Below are 13,778 nucleotides of genomic sequence, written 5' to 3' on the forward strand. Positions count from 1 at the left end.
GATCAATAAACAGAAAGTCTTCTTTAAATAGAAACAGAATTTGTTTAAATTCAATGATACAGTGGAATCTATTCCCTGGGGACAAGTTGTGATATAAGGAAAAATGTCCTCAGCAATTCTGTCAAGGTAATTAAGGTTGTGTGTGCCACCTGAGGATAGATTCCATGCAAGGATGGAAGGAATATGTACATCCCTAAGGTAACCTGTAGAAAATTCCTTCTTAAAGCTAAAGGGATACCCTCAGTTAGGAACTCGGAGCTGTATTGAGAACAGCCATTTGTCCAGAATTAGTCTGTTTTAGAATTAAGAGCCATAGCTGAGAACTGAGAACCATGAAAATCCTAGTTATAGAGTTGTGATCTCTAAAATAATCAAAATGATGAGTCAATGCTGAAAGTATTTGAACTCCCTATTTCCCACAAATTGATATGGCATCCCATATTTTTTTCTCATGGTTCTGACAAGAGCAACTTGTGGAAGGAAGGGTTTGTTTTGTCTCACAGTTGAAGAGCAGAGTCTGTCATGAATGGTCAGGCTTGGCAGCATATGCACTCAGGAAGCCAAAAGAGGCAAAAGTTGGTGCTCATCTCATTTGCTTCTTGTTATTCAATTTGAGCCCCCACCTTTGGATGATGCTCTCTACATTCAGGGTGTACCTTCCCTCCTCAGTTAAACCCTTTGGTACACTTCCCATAGATCTAACCATGGCTTTATATTCTTAGTGGTCAACATTTTCTCCTTTTGTCACACTTAGTCTGTATGGTATTTTCTTTCTCTATTCAAGAAATTTTAAACAAAAGCAAGTAGGAAATAAATGTAGCTTTAAGTCAGTTTTATGCTCAAGATAAGGTATGTTGGCATTAAGTTATTATCATTTTAGTCTTGACTCTGGAATCATTCTTCCATAGTTTTTTTGTTTTATTTTGGTTTTTTTTTTTCAAGACAGGGTTTCTCTGTGTAACTTTGGAGCCTGTCCTGGAACTCGCTCTGTAGACCAGGCTGGCCTCGAACACACAGAGTTACACCTGCCTCTGCCTCCCGAGTGCTGGGATGAAAAGTGAGCACCACCACCACCCTGCCTCTTCGGCCCATGAATGAATCTTTTTTTGTGGTGGAGAATAAATTCTACTGGATAGACCTGCTAGGAACTGTTTCAACCGAGTTGGTTGTATTGCTTAACATATCTGTTCTAAATCGGTTCTAAAATTGCTGAATCAAGAGGGAACATTATTCGCCCCCAAATCCCAGTGGAAATGATATTGGAAGAAGTGAGCAGTGAAGTCACTGTGTCATAAATCTACCCTCAGAGCTTCTGACATACAGGCCAGAGCATCACTTTTGACTCAGTGTTTGTCTTGTCCCACTGTGTTAGTGAGGCTTTAACTTAACCTTTTATTTCAGCAAAATATGCTTTGAATTAAAACATACACTTTTTCTTTTTTGTTTTCATTAAATAGATGTGCGCCCATCGAGCCATAGAAATTGCATCCATCCCATAGAGAAGTAGGATTCTGTGAAATTGTTGCAGTGTTTGAAAGTTCAGGCATAAAGAGAATGAAAGGTAGAGAATATCAAATGGACTAAAATATCCCATCTGATAATTACGATTTATTTACATTAATGCAGTGTTGAATTCCCATCTGGCTTCATGCTGAAAGTAACTATGTTTCCACAGTGCCATACTCGCTAATCATTCCAACTAGAAGGGATCACTTGCAATATTTCAAGTTATGATCACACCTACATGGGACCCTGGTGTCACACTATCTAATCCTGTCTGATATTCATTCGAATTTTCTTGAACACTTCCAAATTCCTATATATCATGTATAATATGCTAGGTATTTGCTGTTTTGTGGTTACAAGAGGCTTCCATTCTCATATAAACACTACAAACTTTTTGTTAAGAATTTGGAAAGCATGTATCATTAAGTAAAGCTATATTCTTCTAAGTGGTTTTTTGTTTTTGAATAAAGCAGAAGTCAGCTCTATAAAAAGGCCAAGCTAAGGCTGGAAAACAACACAATGAGCTGCAGAATAGAACAAGACTCTCTTGTGGTGGTTTTCTTTAATTTATTTTGGCTTGTTTGCATTATAAACCAAGGCATCTCTCTGCTCTTCAATCCTTTTGTCTTCATCACCTGCTTTGTCCAACTGATCTTTAGCTTCCATCGTTCCATTCAGTTGTTAGTAATCGTGATACATTCCACCTCACCTTGTATTTTAAGATGCAAAAAACCCAAAATCAATCAATCAAACAAACAAACAGATAAACAAAAAGAAGATACCAAAGGATAATCTGCAGCTGGAACACTATTAAGTGAAGAGAGGTTTTCTCAAGAAGAATTCAGTTTCTGGAAAGTTCTTTTTGCTTATATTATAGCAACTATCTCATCCTATTTAAAGAGGAATACATGAAGACCTTATCGGAATCCTGGAAATATGAAGAAGACAATCAACTCAGCTGAGTTCTTTGTTTGGATTTCTAGGCTGCAGATTGGTAGGCAGCAGCCTCCGCTGCCCCCATATCAAGGCCACTGAGAAAACTCTTTTTAAGCAGTCTGGTTTTCCTTGCTGTCTTCAGGTTAAAATACCCTCTCCTCTCCATCTTTGGAGATGTGCTGTTCTCCCCGACAAGGATCAAGGAACAGTTGAAGTTCATTATTATTTCAATTCTCAGCTAAGGGAAACCATTGAAGAACTGTGTGAGAGTCTTTATTTCTTCAGAAGGTTTTATTTTCCCACCAGCGGGGGAGCTTGAGGGTCTCTTAAAGAAGAGGAGTCACACTGTCACGAACTGCCATTGCACAAGAAGGAAATGTCCCTGAAATCAACCCCAATGGATCTTGAAAAAAACACAGTTTGGTTAGAATAGCAGAAAGCTGATAATTTGGGGTAACTTTTGGCAATGAGAATGTCTTGTCTCAAGTAGCAGGCAGGCTCTGGTGCTGCTTTTGTTCTTCCGTCCTTTGTAACTGGGACTGACGAAAGATGAAATTGCAGTGGTGTGTCTGTAAGAGCCTTAGGGAAGTAATTCTGATCTGTGAGGGGTAGAGAACCTAAGATTCTGTGTCCCCAAGTAAGAGAGTTCTCAGAAGCCTGCCTCAAATGCTGGACATGATGGAGCACACCTGAAATCCACAGCCTTTGTAAGTTGAGGCAGGAGGATCTCAAGTTCCAGGGCAGACTGTGCTGCTATATGTCAGAATACTGTCAGGAAGGAAGGGAGGAAGGAAGGAAGGAAGGAAGGAAGGAAGGAAGGAAGGAAGGAAGGAGGGAGGGAGGGAGGGAGGGAGGGAGGGAGGGAGGGAGGGAGAGAGAAAGAAAGAAAGAAAGAAAGAAAGAAAGAAAGAAAGAAAGAAAGAAAGAAAGAAAGAAGGGGGTGCAAGGAAGCAAAGAGAGAGAAAGGAAAGGGAGGAAAAGTAAAAATAAAACCAATTTTTTTCAAATTTGCACTTTGCTTAGGAAGCTCACATGCAGTCAGTTTGAAGGGAAAACATCATTTTCCCCCATGTAATCCTTAGTTTTCTAGATTTTGTTTATTTTATGGCATGATAAAATATGATAGAACTGGATGCAATTCTCAAGGACAATGTACCAAGAAAAAAAACACATAATCCCACATGGACCTGGAGAAAGAGAGCCCCCAGCTCAGTGGAACCAAGAGAAAATTTGCAACCTTTCTTCATGAAGCAGAATGGCTTTTGTTTGTTGTTGGTGATGGTTGGTTTTGTTTATGTGCTTGTTTTGCTTCTTTGTCAGTATTTCTCAGTTGCCCAGTGTTTTTATTATTATTATTGCCCAGAAATATTTATTAGTGTTGAAATTTAGTTGTCAGATATGAAAAATGAGAATGTTCTTTGTCTAAGGGGTATGTTTTTAAAAGAAGGTGACTTGCTGTCTTGTCAACTACCTTGGTTTCCCTGAGCTTGAGATTCCAGTGTGATTTCCATGATAAAGAACACAGAGGGAGCTTGACTTTTCCGCAAGGTGTCAGAGCAGGCCTCTGAGTCAGTCTACCCACTCTGGGAGCGTGGGCAGCACATGGTTGTTTTTATTTTTGTTGGTTCTTGTCTCACTGTCTTTCCTCTCTTTTCCTGGCCTTCTGAGGGTTGTCTTTGTATTTTTGGTAGAAGGATGGTTTTTTCCCTGACCTGTTTGGCTAGTGATGATGGTAGGGGACAGTTCCGCAGAGGGATTGTTTCTTGCCACTGTCTTCCGAGAGTCTCTTTGGAGGTGGAGTTGGTTGGACTTCCGGAAGGTGGTGCCAGGTGGACAGATGGGCAGTAGAAGATTCTTGGGTCCAACAGGAAGAAGCAAACATTGATCACGAGTTTTAAACCACGACTGAAGAGCAGACAAAAGGGTCTTTTTCGTTTTTTTTTTCTGTTTTTTCAAGCCCGTGTTTGTAATGACAGTATGGTTTTTGTGTGTCTGTGTGGTTTCGTTTCTGTTCCGTTTTTGATTTCTCAGGAAGAGGTTTAAACATGAAGGCAACCCTTTTAGGCGTTAGCATGGCTACAGACGAAGCTCAGCGGCCTCCTTTATTTTTCTTTCTCTGCTTCCATTTAGGCCTATCACATAATTTAAGAAAAAAAATTATCACAGGAGCTCTTAACTAAAGTATGGAAAAAAACCAACAAAAACACCTGATCAATTTTGTTTTTGCAGCACGATATTATCAAAGATTTAAGAAACAAATTTGCCAGCCTCGGCGAGAACTCTCTGGTAACAGCATAAATGTCTGTGTTGGTTGCTTTTGATTTGAAGGTTTCTTTTCTTTCTCTTTCTTTTTTTTTTCATTTGTTTGAGCCCATTTCTCCCTTGCCCCCCTCCTTTTAGTTCACTTTATTTCTCATACTCTGTAATGAGCAAGCCTTCATTTTTTAAACCTCTTCCATCTTTCAATGTCTATTTTCCGTACTTTGGATGGAAAGTTGACGGCCGCACCGTTGTCATCCTGGCTACTGCTGCGGCGCCTACTGCCCTAGGTCACGTATGTTTTTGGCCGTTGTGTTAACGGACATGATACTAATTGAGCGTTTCATGTCCCATTGACTAAGCTTCTCTACCACGCCATTTGATGGACGCGCTGTCACAGGGCTCTATGCAACTTGCCTTCTGCAACTTATACTGCTTAGTTCCGTCTCAATTCTCCAGCGAACTGGATTGCTCAAGTGAATGATCATACCAGCCTTGAACTTGCTGTGCCTTTATATTTTCCTTTTGATCTCCTTCTTTATGTTCGCAGTGGTAGCTTAAGTGGAAAAGAACAAACGCCAGTCATTGCTCTAGCGGCACCATGCAGTCTCTTTTTGTTACCTCCTGAGAATACAAAATATAAAGGCACATTGCTTCTCTTATTCTTTGGGGGGCAGTCGGGGTGATCTGTGTCATAAATCCACAACTCAGTTGAAGCCTACCTTTTTTATCCATATCAGCTTTCAATTTTGCTTAAACCTCAAGACGTCTAAGTTAATGTTCTTTTTGTTTTTGTTTTTCTGTGATTCACTGGTAACTTGCAACTCGAGCCATTTGCTGAGCAGTATCAAGTTATGGCCATGATATAGGAGATTGCCAAAAATCCATGACCAACTCTGTGCACAGATGTATCAATCGGAACGTGCAAGTTTCAAAGATGAAGCGTGAAACAGGCTTTGGACTGATCAACCAATTAAAATTGAGAAAAAAATGCATCCTGATAAACCAATATTAAAAGTATATCTGGAAAAAATATCAAGGGAAAAAACAAATAAAACAAAACCATGAGTTGAATATGTGCCTATCTGTTTGATAACGTTGGTGTTGAAATGGTCCATAATGTTGTCATAGAGCCCATACATGAAGAGATACCTAGAAATGTGGTCTGTAGAGAGCTGCTGTGATGTCTGATAGCTACTACATAAATGGTTGGGATTTGTGTTCAGGAAAAAGAAATGGAGAAGCAGAAACTTCTCTACCAGCAAGCCAGACTGCATGACCGTGGGGCAGCAGAGATGGTACTTCAGACCATCAGTGCCAGCAAAGGTAAGGTTTGCTTCTGTCCCCCAGGGGCGCCATTCAGCACCAGCAAAGATGCGGTTTATTCATGTCCTCTAAGGAGCACCACTCAGCCAGGAAGAGTGAGGTTCATTCCTGCCCACCAGATGGAGACTACATTTTCTAAATGCTGTACCAAACACAAAGTCTGTGTTCTAAGAAAACTTTATTTATATTGCAGATAGAGGCTATACTTGGTCCTTGAGCCATAATCTACTGAATTTTGGTATAAATATCTAGACATTTTAAATGAATCTTTTAAAACTAAAAGATTGTCCACTTCATTAACCAGTCATTTCAAGATTATTTCCCCACGTTAGTAACATCTTTGTGAAAACATTTTTAAATGTTCTAAATATTACTAAGAAGTTGCAAAATTAGATTACAGAATAAAATTAACCAGATACAATATACAACTCAATGAATGAACTTCTGTATAGTTATAATATCCACTTGGAAGAGAAGTATGGAGCTTCCCACTTTTATACTTTCAGTACCAGATATATTTTATGCACTTACCTACTATCAAAATATAAAATAATCCATAGTGGAGTTAATCAGTTTCAAATCTTTTTTCACGGCGCATGAGCGTGCAGAGCTTAGAGTGTAAGCTGTTAAGTGAGATCGTACGATCTTAGAAAAAACCAACATGCTCCCTCTTATACAGCATCCAGCCAATCTTATAGATTTTAGTGTGTATTTTATATATAAAGAAATGTGTGTGTGCTCACAGTGTAACGTGTAGAGAGGAGACAAGGCTAACTAGTAAATGAGGAGGGAGGACTGAATGCAGTAATGGATGTGAGCAAAACGCTTTTAGTGTTACATGTACTCAAACAGAGAAGGAAATGTGAAAACGCTGGAAAAGGCTGGGTTTTTTAAGTCATGTGTGTGTTATTAAACCCTGTTGCCCCAAGTAGAGGTGAATTATATAAAGATAAAATACAACCAATAATAGACAACTAGTTTTTTGTCATTATCCAATTAACTTAAAACTGAAAATATGCTTAATGGCAAAAGTTAAAATGTAGTACTTTTGAAAGAGGCCAAGACATTTTCATTTAGGGGAGCTTTAAGTAGCTCATACTCATTTACAATCTTAATATAGATTATATATATTTCTAGCTAAACTTTGAAATTTAGTAATTCTAATCTTAGTATTTCAGAGTCAACTTCTCTTTTCATTCTTTCCTATATCTCCATGTAGTTTCTGTTCTTGAATACATTACACAGAATGTACTAAAAATGCTAGGTGTGGAAGGTTGTTGTGGTTTTATTGCATCCCTGCTTTCTGGTACATACATCAGATGGCCCTCTTTTCATAACAGAGACTTATATGGGGTAATAAGGACTTTAAAACAATGTCGTGGGTTTTTTTTATATGTCTGTTTGTTTGTTGAGGTAGCATAAGTCAACATCATGAGAGAAATGATAGGAATTCTATTGTTTCTATATTTTTAAGGAGACACTGGACCAATGGTGGCTGCTACTTTGAAACTTGGCATTGCTATTTTAAATGGTGGGAACTCCACGGTACAGCAGGTAACTGACATCATCAAGCAAACTGTGCAATGCAATTTGCATTAAAATTTCATCATCAGGCTGGGTGGTAGTAATGCAGGCCTTTAATCCCAGCATTCAGGAGGAAGAAGCAGGCAGATATCTGTGAGTTCAAGGCCAGTCTGGTCTACAAAGCAAGTACTAGGACAACCAGAGCTACACAGTGAAACCCCTGACTCGGAAATATTTTTTTCATTAGCACATATCCCTTGTATGAAGTGCTAAACTTCATACTGACATTTTTATTCAAATACCTCATATTCTACAACAGCGTTTTCCCTCTCACTGGCCCCTCTTGTCCCCTCTCCCATTCCCACTGACAGTCTTCCTTTCCTCCACACAGTCCCCTCGACTTTTATGTAGCAAACAGTACCTTCCCCTAAACCTTGAGTGTGCCTGTTTTCTCATATATACAGATGCTTCCCGACTAGAAGTGGGCTTTTGTTTGATAAAATCCTTACAGGTTGAAACCATGTTAACTACCCCAGTCCTATGAGATGGCATAGCTCCACAACACAGTAGGAGTTAGATAAAGGCTGAGTTATTTGCCCACTAGTTGGTCCCAGTCCCTTGAAGCCAGAACCATAGTTCTCTGGTGGCCCCTAACTTTGTGTGAGACTGCACATAGCCATGCTAGGAAAAAAATAAATATCAAATTCAAGGTATGCATTCTATGGATTCCTATTGTAGCATCATAAAGTTGAAAAATTCAAAATGAAACCATCATGTATGATCTATACTTTTGATTTGAAACCCCTGAAATGTAATGACCTCATCAGGGATAGCGTTTTGGTGATGCTGAGTAACAAGCAATTGACAAGACGGACCTAGCCATTGCTTTAGCATATTTTGAATTCATAATTAGCCAAAATACTGATTCTGGACCCTGAACACCCTTCTGACAATGGAGAAGAATCACTGAATGGGTCACTGCTTCCTGCTCTACTTCAGTTCTGCGACTGAGATGGTAAAAGCTCAGAGTCTACCATATCAGCACGAGGATCCTCAGCTCTCTATCACCGATGCTGCTTATAGGACCAACCAAGCCTGGAAACCTGTGCAGTATCCACACGAATCTTCAGATTTATGTGTGCTAGAAGCCTGAATGACTAAATACTTAAGCAGTGGCAGGAAGGAATTACCAATATCATTCTCCCAACATGGTGCTCATAGTTGCTCTTGTTCAGTTACAGCCACACTTGCCAGGGTGCATCAATCTTACTCCCAATGGTTATCCTTATGTCACGGGAAAGAGCAATAGTAATGTTTGTGTGCATGGGCTTCTTTTACACCTTTGAGAATAGAAAACATAACTTGATTATATAAGCTTTACCAGCACATAATATTTATACATAATGGTAGGTTTCATTATGACATGTGTATACACACACACACATCATATTCTACCCTGTTACCCTCCCTTGCTCTCCTCCTATCCCATTGCTCCTCTTCCTTTACCCAGCGAGTTCCCCTTCTGCTGTCTTGTCTTTTTCTTTTGATGTCTCAGTGATTTCAATTAGGATTTAATTACTCACAGGAATATGGGTGAAGGGTTACTCACAGGAGCACAGGCAACTTGCCAGTGGCTGCACTGCTGGAGAAAATGACTTTCCCTCCTCCAGCCACCTAAAGACCTAATGACCCTTACAGAAGGATGGGCCCCTAGCCTCCTCCATGATGGAATGTTGTGTGTTCCACGTCTGTGCAGGGCTTATGCAAGTAATCACAGCTGCTAGAAGCTTGAATGCATGACCACATCGTATCCAGCAGATAGTATCCCATAATACTCCACCCTTTCCCACAGCTCTTGCATTCTTTTGTCCCTTCTTTTGTGATGTTCCTTGATGGGATGATAGAGATGTCTCACTGGAGGCTAAGTGTCCAAAAGTCACATAGTCTCAGGACTTCAACAAGTTATGGGTCTCTGTGTTATGGGTTTTGTTCTGGTTTTATTTTTTTTTTGTTGTTTTAAAAGCTAACAGCGTATTTGTGTTCAGCAGCCATGTGTTTTCTGTGTTTCTGTAGAAGATGCTGGACTACCTGAAGGAAAAGAAGGATGTAGGCTTCTTCCAGAGCCTGGCAGGTCTCATGCAGTCTTGCAGGTGAGGGTGTATGTTAGTCTTGCTTTACCCAGTGACTGCGAGTCAAAGTATTTGTTTGGTATTGTAGTTATTAGACAAACAATAATTGTTCATGAACTAAGATTTAAAAAGAGTTGGCAGGTTTTTTTTAATGGCCTGTCCTGTTTGTGGAGTGTTAATAATGTGCTAAGTGACACTTTAGTAGAGTGTTTTCAGAGTCTGTGGTCTTAAGTAGGAACCTCTGAGAATGAAGTGCAGTCTCCATACTTGAAAATAAGCCTTACAGTTTTGTTTGAAAACAAGGTAAAACAGACAATTCTGTTCAGTATTTTTTGGAAACTTTGAAAGCCACTTTAGTGGGGGCGTGTCTCATTTTGTGTTCATAGTGATTTTTAATTCTCTCACTGCGGTAGTTGTTTTCTATTCTGTACGTTCAGAGAACATTTGATTGGCAAGCCTTACACAAGCTCCATGCAAGCAGTTCCAGTTGCGGAAACTTAACATTGGATTTCTGCATGTTTGTTGACAGTAATGTTCTCTCTGAGCTGAAGTCCACGAACCTTGTACTTGACTTTCACATAGATCACTCATTGTCTGCCCCTAGAAAAATGAGGGTGGAATGCAGTAGATTGGAAAATGTTTTCAGTCTATGCTACCATGTAGTGCACATTTGAAGGCATTTTAGTGTCGGCCTTTGCCTCCCTGAACAAAGAAAATGCCCCATTTGTCCTGTAAATGTCTTCTTCCTTTCTATTGCAGTGTCCTTGACCTGAATGCCTTTGAGAGGCAAAACAAAGCAGAAGGACTTGGGATGGTGACTGAGGAAGGATCAGGTATTGATCACTTCAATGAAAAGGGTCCCTGACTCTGTTCTTCCTGAGATGTGTTCATTTGCAACTACATTTTCAAGGAGGGAGAGCCAAAGGAGCTGTTTTTAAATAAATAGCATGCGGAAGAGCTCATTTGGAAGTTCACATGGGCCACACCCCTAAAACCTATACTCCACATTAATCCCGACACCACTGTCAATTTGCTTTCTCCCAGTTGGGTAGTCATAAAGATTTAAAAGACCAAGAAGAGATAAAGACCCGTGCTGGAGAATTATCAGCAAAATCAAAGTACATGCAAGGAACCGGACGGTGGTGGCGCACACCTTTAATCCCAGCACTCGGGAGGCAGAGGCAGGTGGATCTCTGGGAGTTCGAGGCCAGCCTGGTCTACAAGAGCTAGTTCCGGGATGGGCATCAAAGCTACAGAGAAACCCTGTCTCGAAAAACCAAAAAAAAAAAAAAAAAAGTACATGCAAGGAGAGATAATATTTCATTTTCTTTGACCATTTTAGCAAGCTGCAGGCTCATTTTCTTCCTCTTAGAACAATCACCCATTCGTCTCCTCCAGTCTCACTCCCTCCCTATGTCCTCCCCTTTGGCACACTTACCCGTCTCTCATCTTTTCAACTTCCGATCTTGTTTGATTAAAAAAAAATCAGAGTTTTTTTTAATATATTTGAATAGTTGTAACTACTTTATTTAGACATTTCCTAGGTTCATGCCATCTAAGAATGTTTCTATCAACAGAAAGATTGCCATGTAATAATGCCCTGAAAGCAGGAGGCCTCAGTGGTGCCTGTTCATCTTAGGAATATTTATCAAGAAAAATTACCTTCAATTTTTTTGTTTCAATTTCTTTTTATTCTTTTATTTCTTATTTTAAGAACATTTTAGTGTCTGTGTGGCCCTGCCTATTTTTCTGCTTCTGTTTGCTTGGTCTGACTTAGACTTGGCACAGTGGCAGGCGGCATATTAGTTTTGGAACATTGCATCCTTTCTTGGATTAATTTTATTTCAAAAAATAGATGTTGTGCCATCTGCCATCCGTAGAATTACTTGGCCATTCTGAAATATTGTTGAATGAACTAATCTTTTTGTGACTGTGCATTTTTGTTCTCACCAGTAGGAGAGGGTCATGTCTTTCTTGCTGTCTCCTGTCTTTTGTCATGGGGACATACTGTGACCCTGCTAGGCCCATGTGGCTTCTGTGTTATTTAATTTGTGTTGTTTTCATAAATAGGTCCTGCCATCACCTTCAAGCCACCTGGTTCTTTAATCATTTCCTCCTGTCAAGAGGCTCCATCACCAGCACCACTCTAGACTTTTGATACTTTCCTGCCCTATGGCCCAGTGAGAGAAAAGGGATATTAGAAACCTCAGGGCACTTGCCTGCCTGCCTGGAGGATCTCAGTTTCCTAGGGAGTTTTTAGTTGTACAATACCAAAAAGAAAATGAATCTTCTGCCCAAAGTCTCACTCCCCAGGTTAGAATTTGAAGTTAATTTCGCTTCCCCTCTACTTATTATTATTAGAAGATCAGGGTTTTAGTTCTCAACCAGAAAGGCCATGCAGTGGCCATGTGAGTGTGACAGTTATGCACATCTCTCAGGAAAAGGTTGGTGTTTGTCTCTGCATTATTTTTTGTATCACACGGAAATTACCTGGATTAATAAATTACTTTTCTATTTCCTTAAAATAGTAACGAAAACCCTACTTTCAACTTCTTTCTCTTTTCCATTTCCTTTCCTTTCAACAACTGTCATGTTCCACCTTCCTTTCCTCAGCCATCACTCATGAGCGTGGTAACTATGGAAACCAGACGGCTGTTTGTTTATTTGCTTTTTGCCTAGGCTACCTATGTGTACATACTTGGTAGTCACTGTTTTGTTCATTTTTTTCCTTTTTATTGTCTGTTTTGATAAGTAGATTGTTTGATGTCTTTCGTGCATCCTGTTTCTTTCGTTTATAAACCCAGGTGTCTTCCTTTCTTTTGTCTTATTTCTTTGAAGCTGAACTATTACTCATATTCAAGATATAAAGGGTCCACAGGATTTAAATAACATTGTTTTCATTTGCTCTCTTGTGTTTCTTTTATTTATACAATGGTCCTCAAGGGTCCACCCAGTGTTTGCGACTGTCGTGTGAATGAAGGAGTCCCAGAATTGTGTGTACCCATCCCTCTGTGTTGTGTCCATCATGAACATACTGTGGCTTTATGACTGTACCATGTGCATGGCAATCTGTGACACATCAGCCGAAGTGACCTTTGAGTAGCCAAGTGTCCTCTGCCACTAGCCTTCCAGCAGGAGGCCCCCTGGGTCATTTTCTCTTCCTTTGAAGATATCACAGATTTAAAAAGTCCTTTGGCTTAAAAGCTAATTTTCATCCTTGGGCTAAATTAAAAAAAGAAACTCAAAATAGTGTCACCATTTTACTCTGCAAAGAGACAATGTTTGTAGCCTCTGAAGAGCAGTGCAAGAACAAGGAGAAAAGGGGGGGTCAATTATTTAGTTGTTTATTTTTAGTGGCACATAGTATATCAAGAAGACTTTTTGAATCAAGAAACATATTGGAACACTCCACTGGTCCCTGATCTCTGATTGTAGTACCACATCTCTAGCTCTACTTTCAGAGTTCTTGTAGAAACTCACTTTGGATGTATATCTGTCATCCCTGTGCTCAGTCCATTAGTTTTCTTAAAAAAAATATGCTATATAAATGTAAAGAAAAACTCAGACCTCTTTGGAGAAGGAAAAATTGGTCATCCTTCTAAAAATTCTTCACCTTCCTTTCAAGACTCACACCACACAGGCTCGGCACTGGGGAAACAATGACTAAACCCTATCTTCTCAGTCTGGCACACTGTTTTAATGAAGGGATGTCTGTTTCTGGTGGTGATCCTATGACCACAGTTAGAGAAGCCATGAACTCACATGATTGAAGGTTTTGGTACCCACAGCTCTTCCAGTAAGGGAAGCTATAGGCTGGATGTTATGGGAGATGAGACAGATGAATCAGGAAGGTGACCTGACTTGGTGGACATCACACAGCTGTGTTGCAAGGCCAAGGTGGAAATGTGGGCATGCTGCTTCATGGAATGAAGTGAGTTTGTGGATTTGGAGTCGAGCCAATTTTTGCACTTCTTATTGAAGCTTCAAAGTATTTCTTTCCTTTCTCTCTTCCTCTCTCTCTCTCTCTCTCTCTCTCTCTCCTTTTACTTTATTGAAAATTTTGCTATTATTGGTGCTATTTCCGATCTTATCAGGAGA

The 13,778-nt window shown here is 39.8% G+C and overlaps 1 protein-coding gene across 1 annotated transcript in view; it reads left to right on the plus strand.

Moving 5' to 3' along the window:
* The window catches only part of Ryr2 (ryanodine receptor 2), a 566,260-nt gene that overhangs the window by 492,605 nt on the left and 59,877 nt on the right, over window positions 1-13,778 (plus strand). Inside the window, exons 82-85 of the mRNA XM_075970222.1 lie at window positions 5,928-6,027; window positions 7,502-7,581; window positions 9,625-9,701; window positions 10,440-10,513. Coding sequence (XP_075826337.1) covers window positions 5,928-6,027; window positions 7,502-7,581; window positions 9,625-9,701; window positions 10,440-10,513 — 331 coding nt within the window. The remainder of the gene's footprint in view (window positions 1-5,927; window positions 6,028-7,501; window positions 7,582-9,624; window positions 9,702-10,439; window positions 10,514-13,778) is intronic.

This window comes from Microtus pennsylvanicus, chromosome 4 (assembly GCF_037038515.1).
Source record: "Microtus pennsylvanicus isolate mMicPen1 chromosome 4, mMicPen1.hap1, whole genome shotgun sequence".
In the NCBI taxonomy this organism is placed as follows: domain Eukaryota; kingdom Metazoa; phylum Chordata; class Mammalia; order Rodentia; family Cricetidae; genus Microtus; species Microtus pennsylvanicus.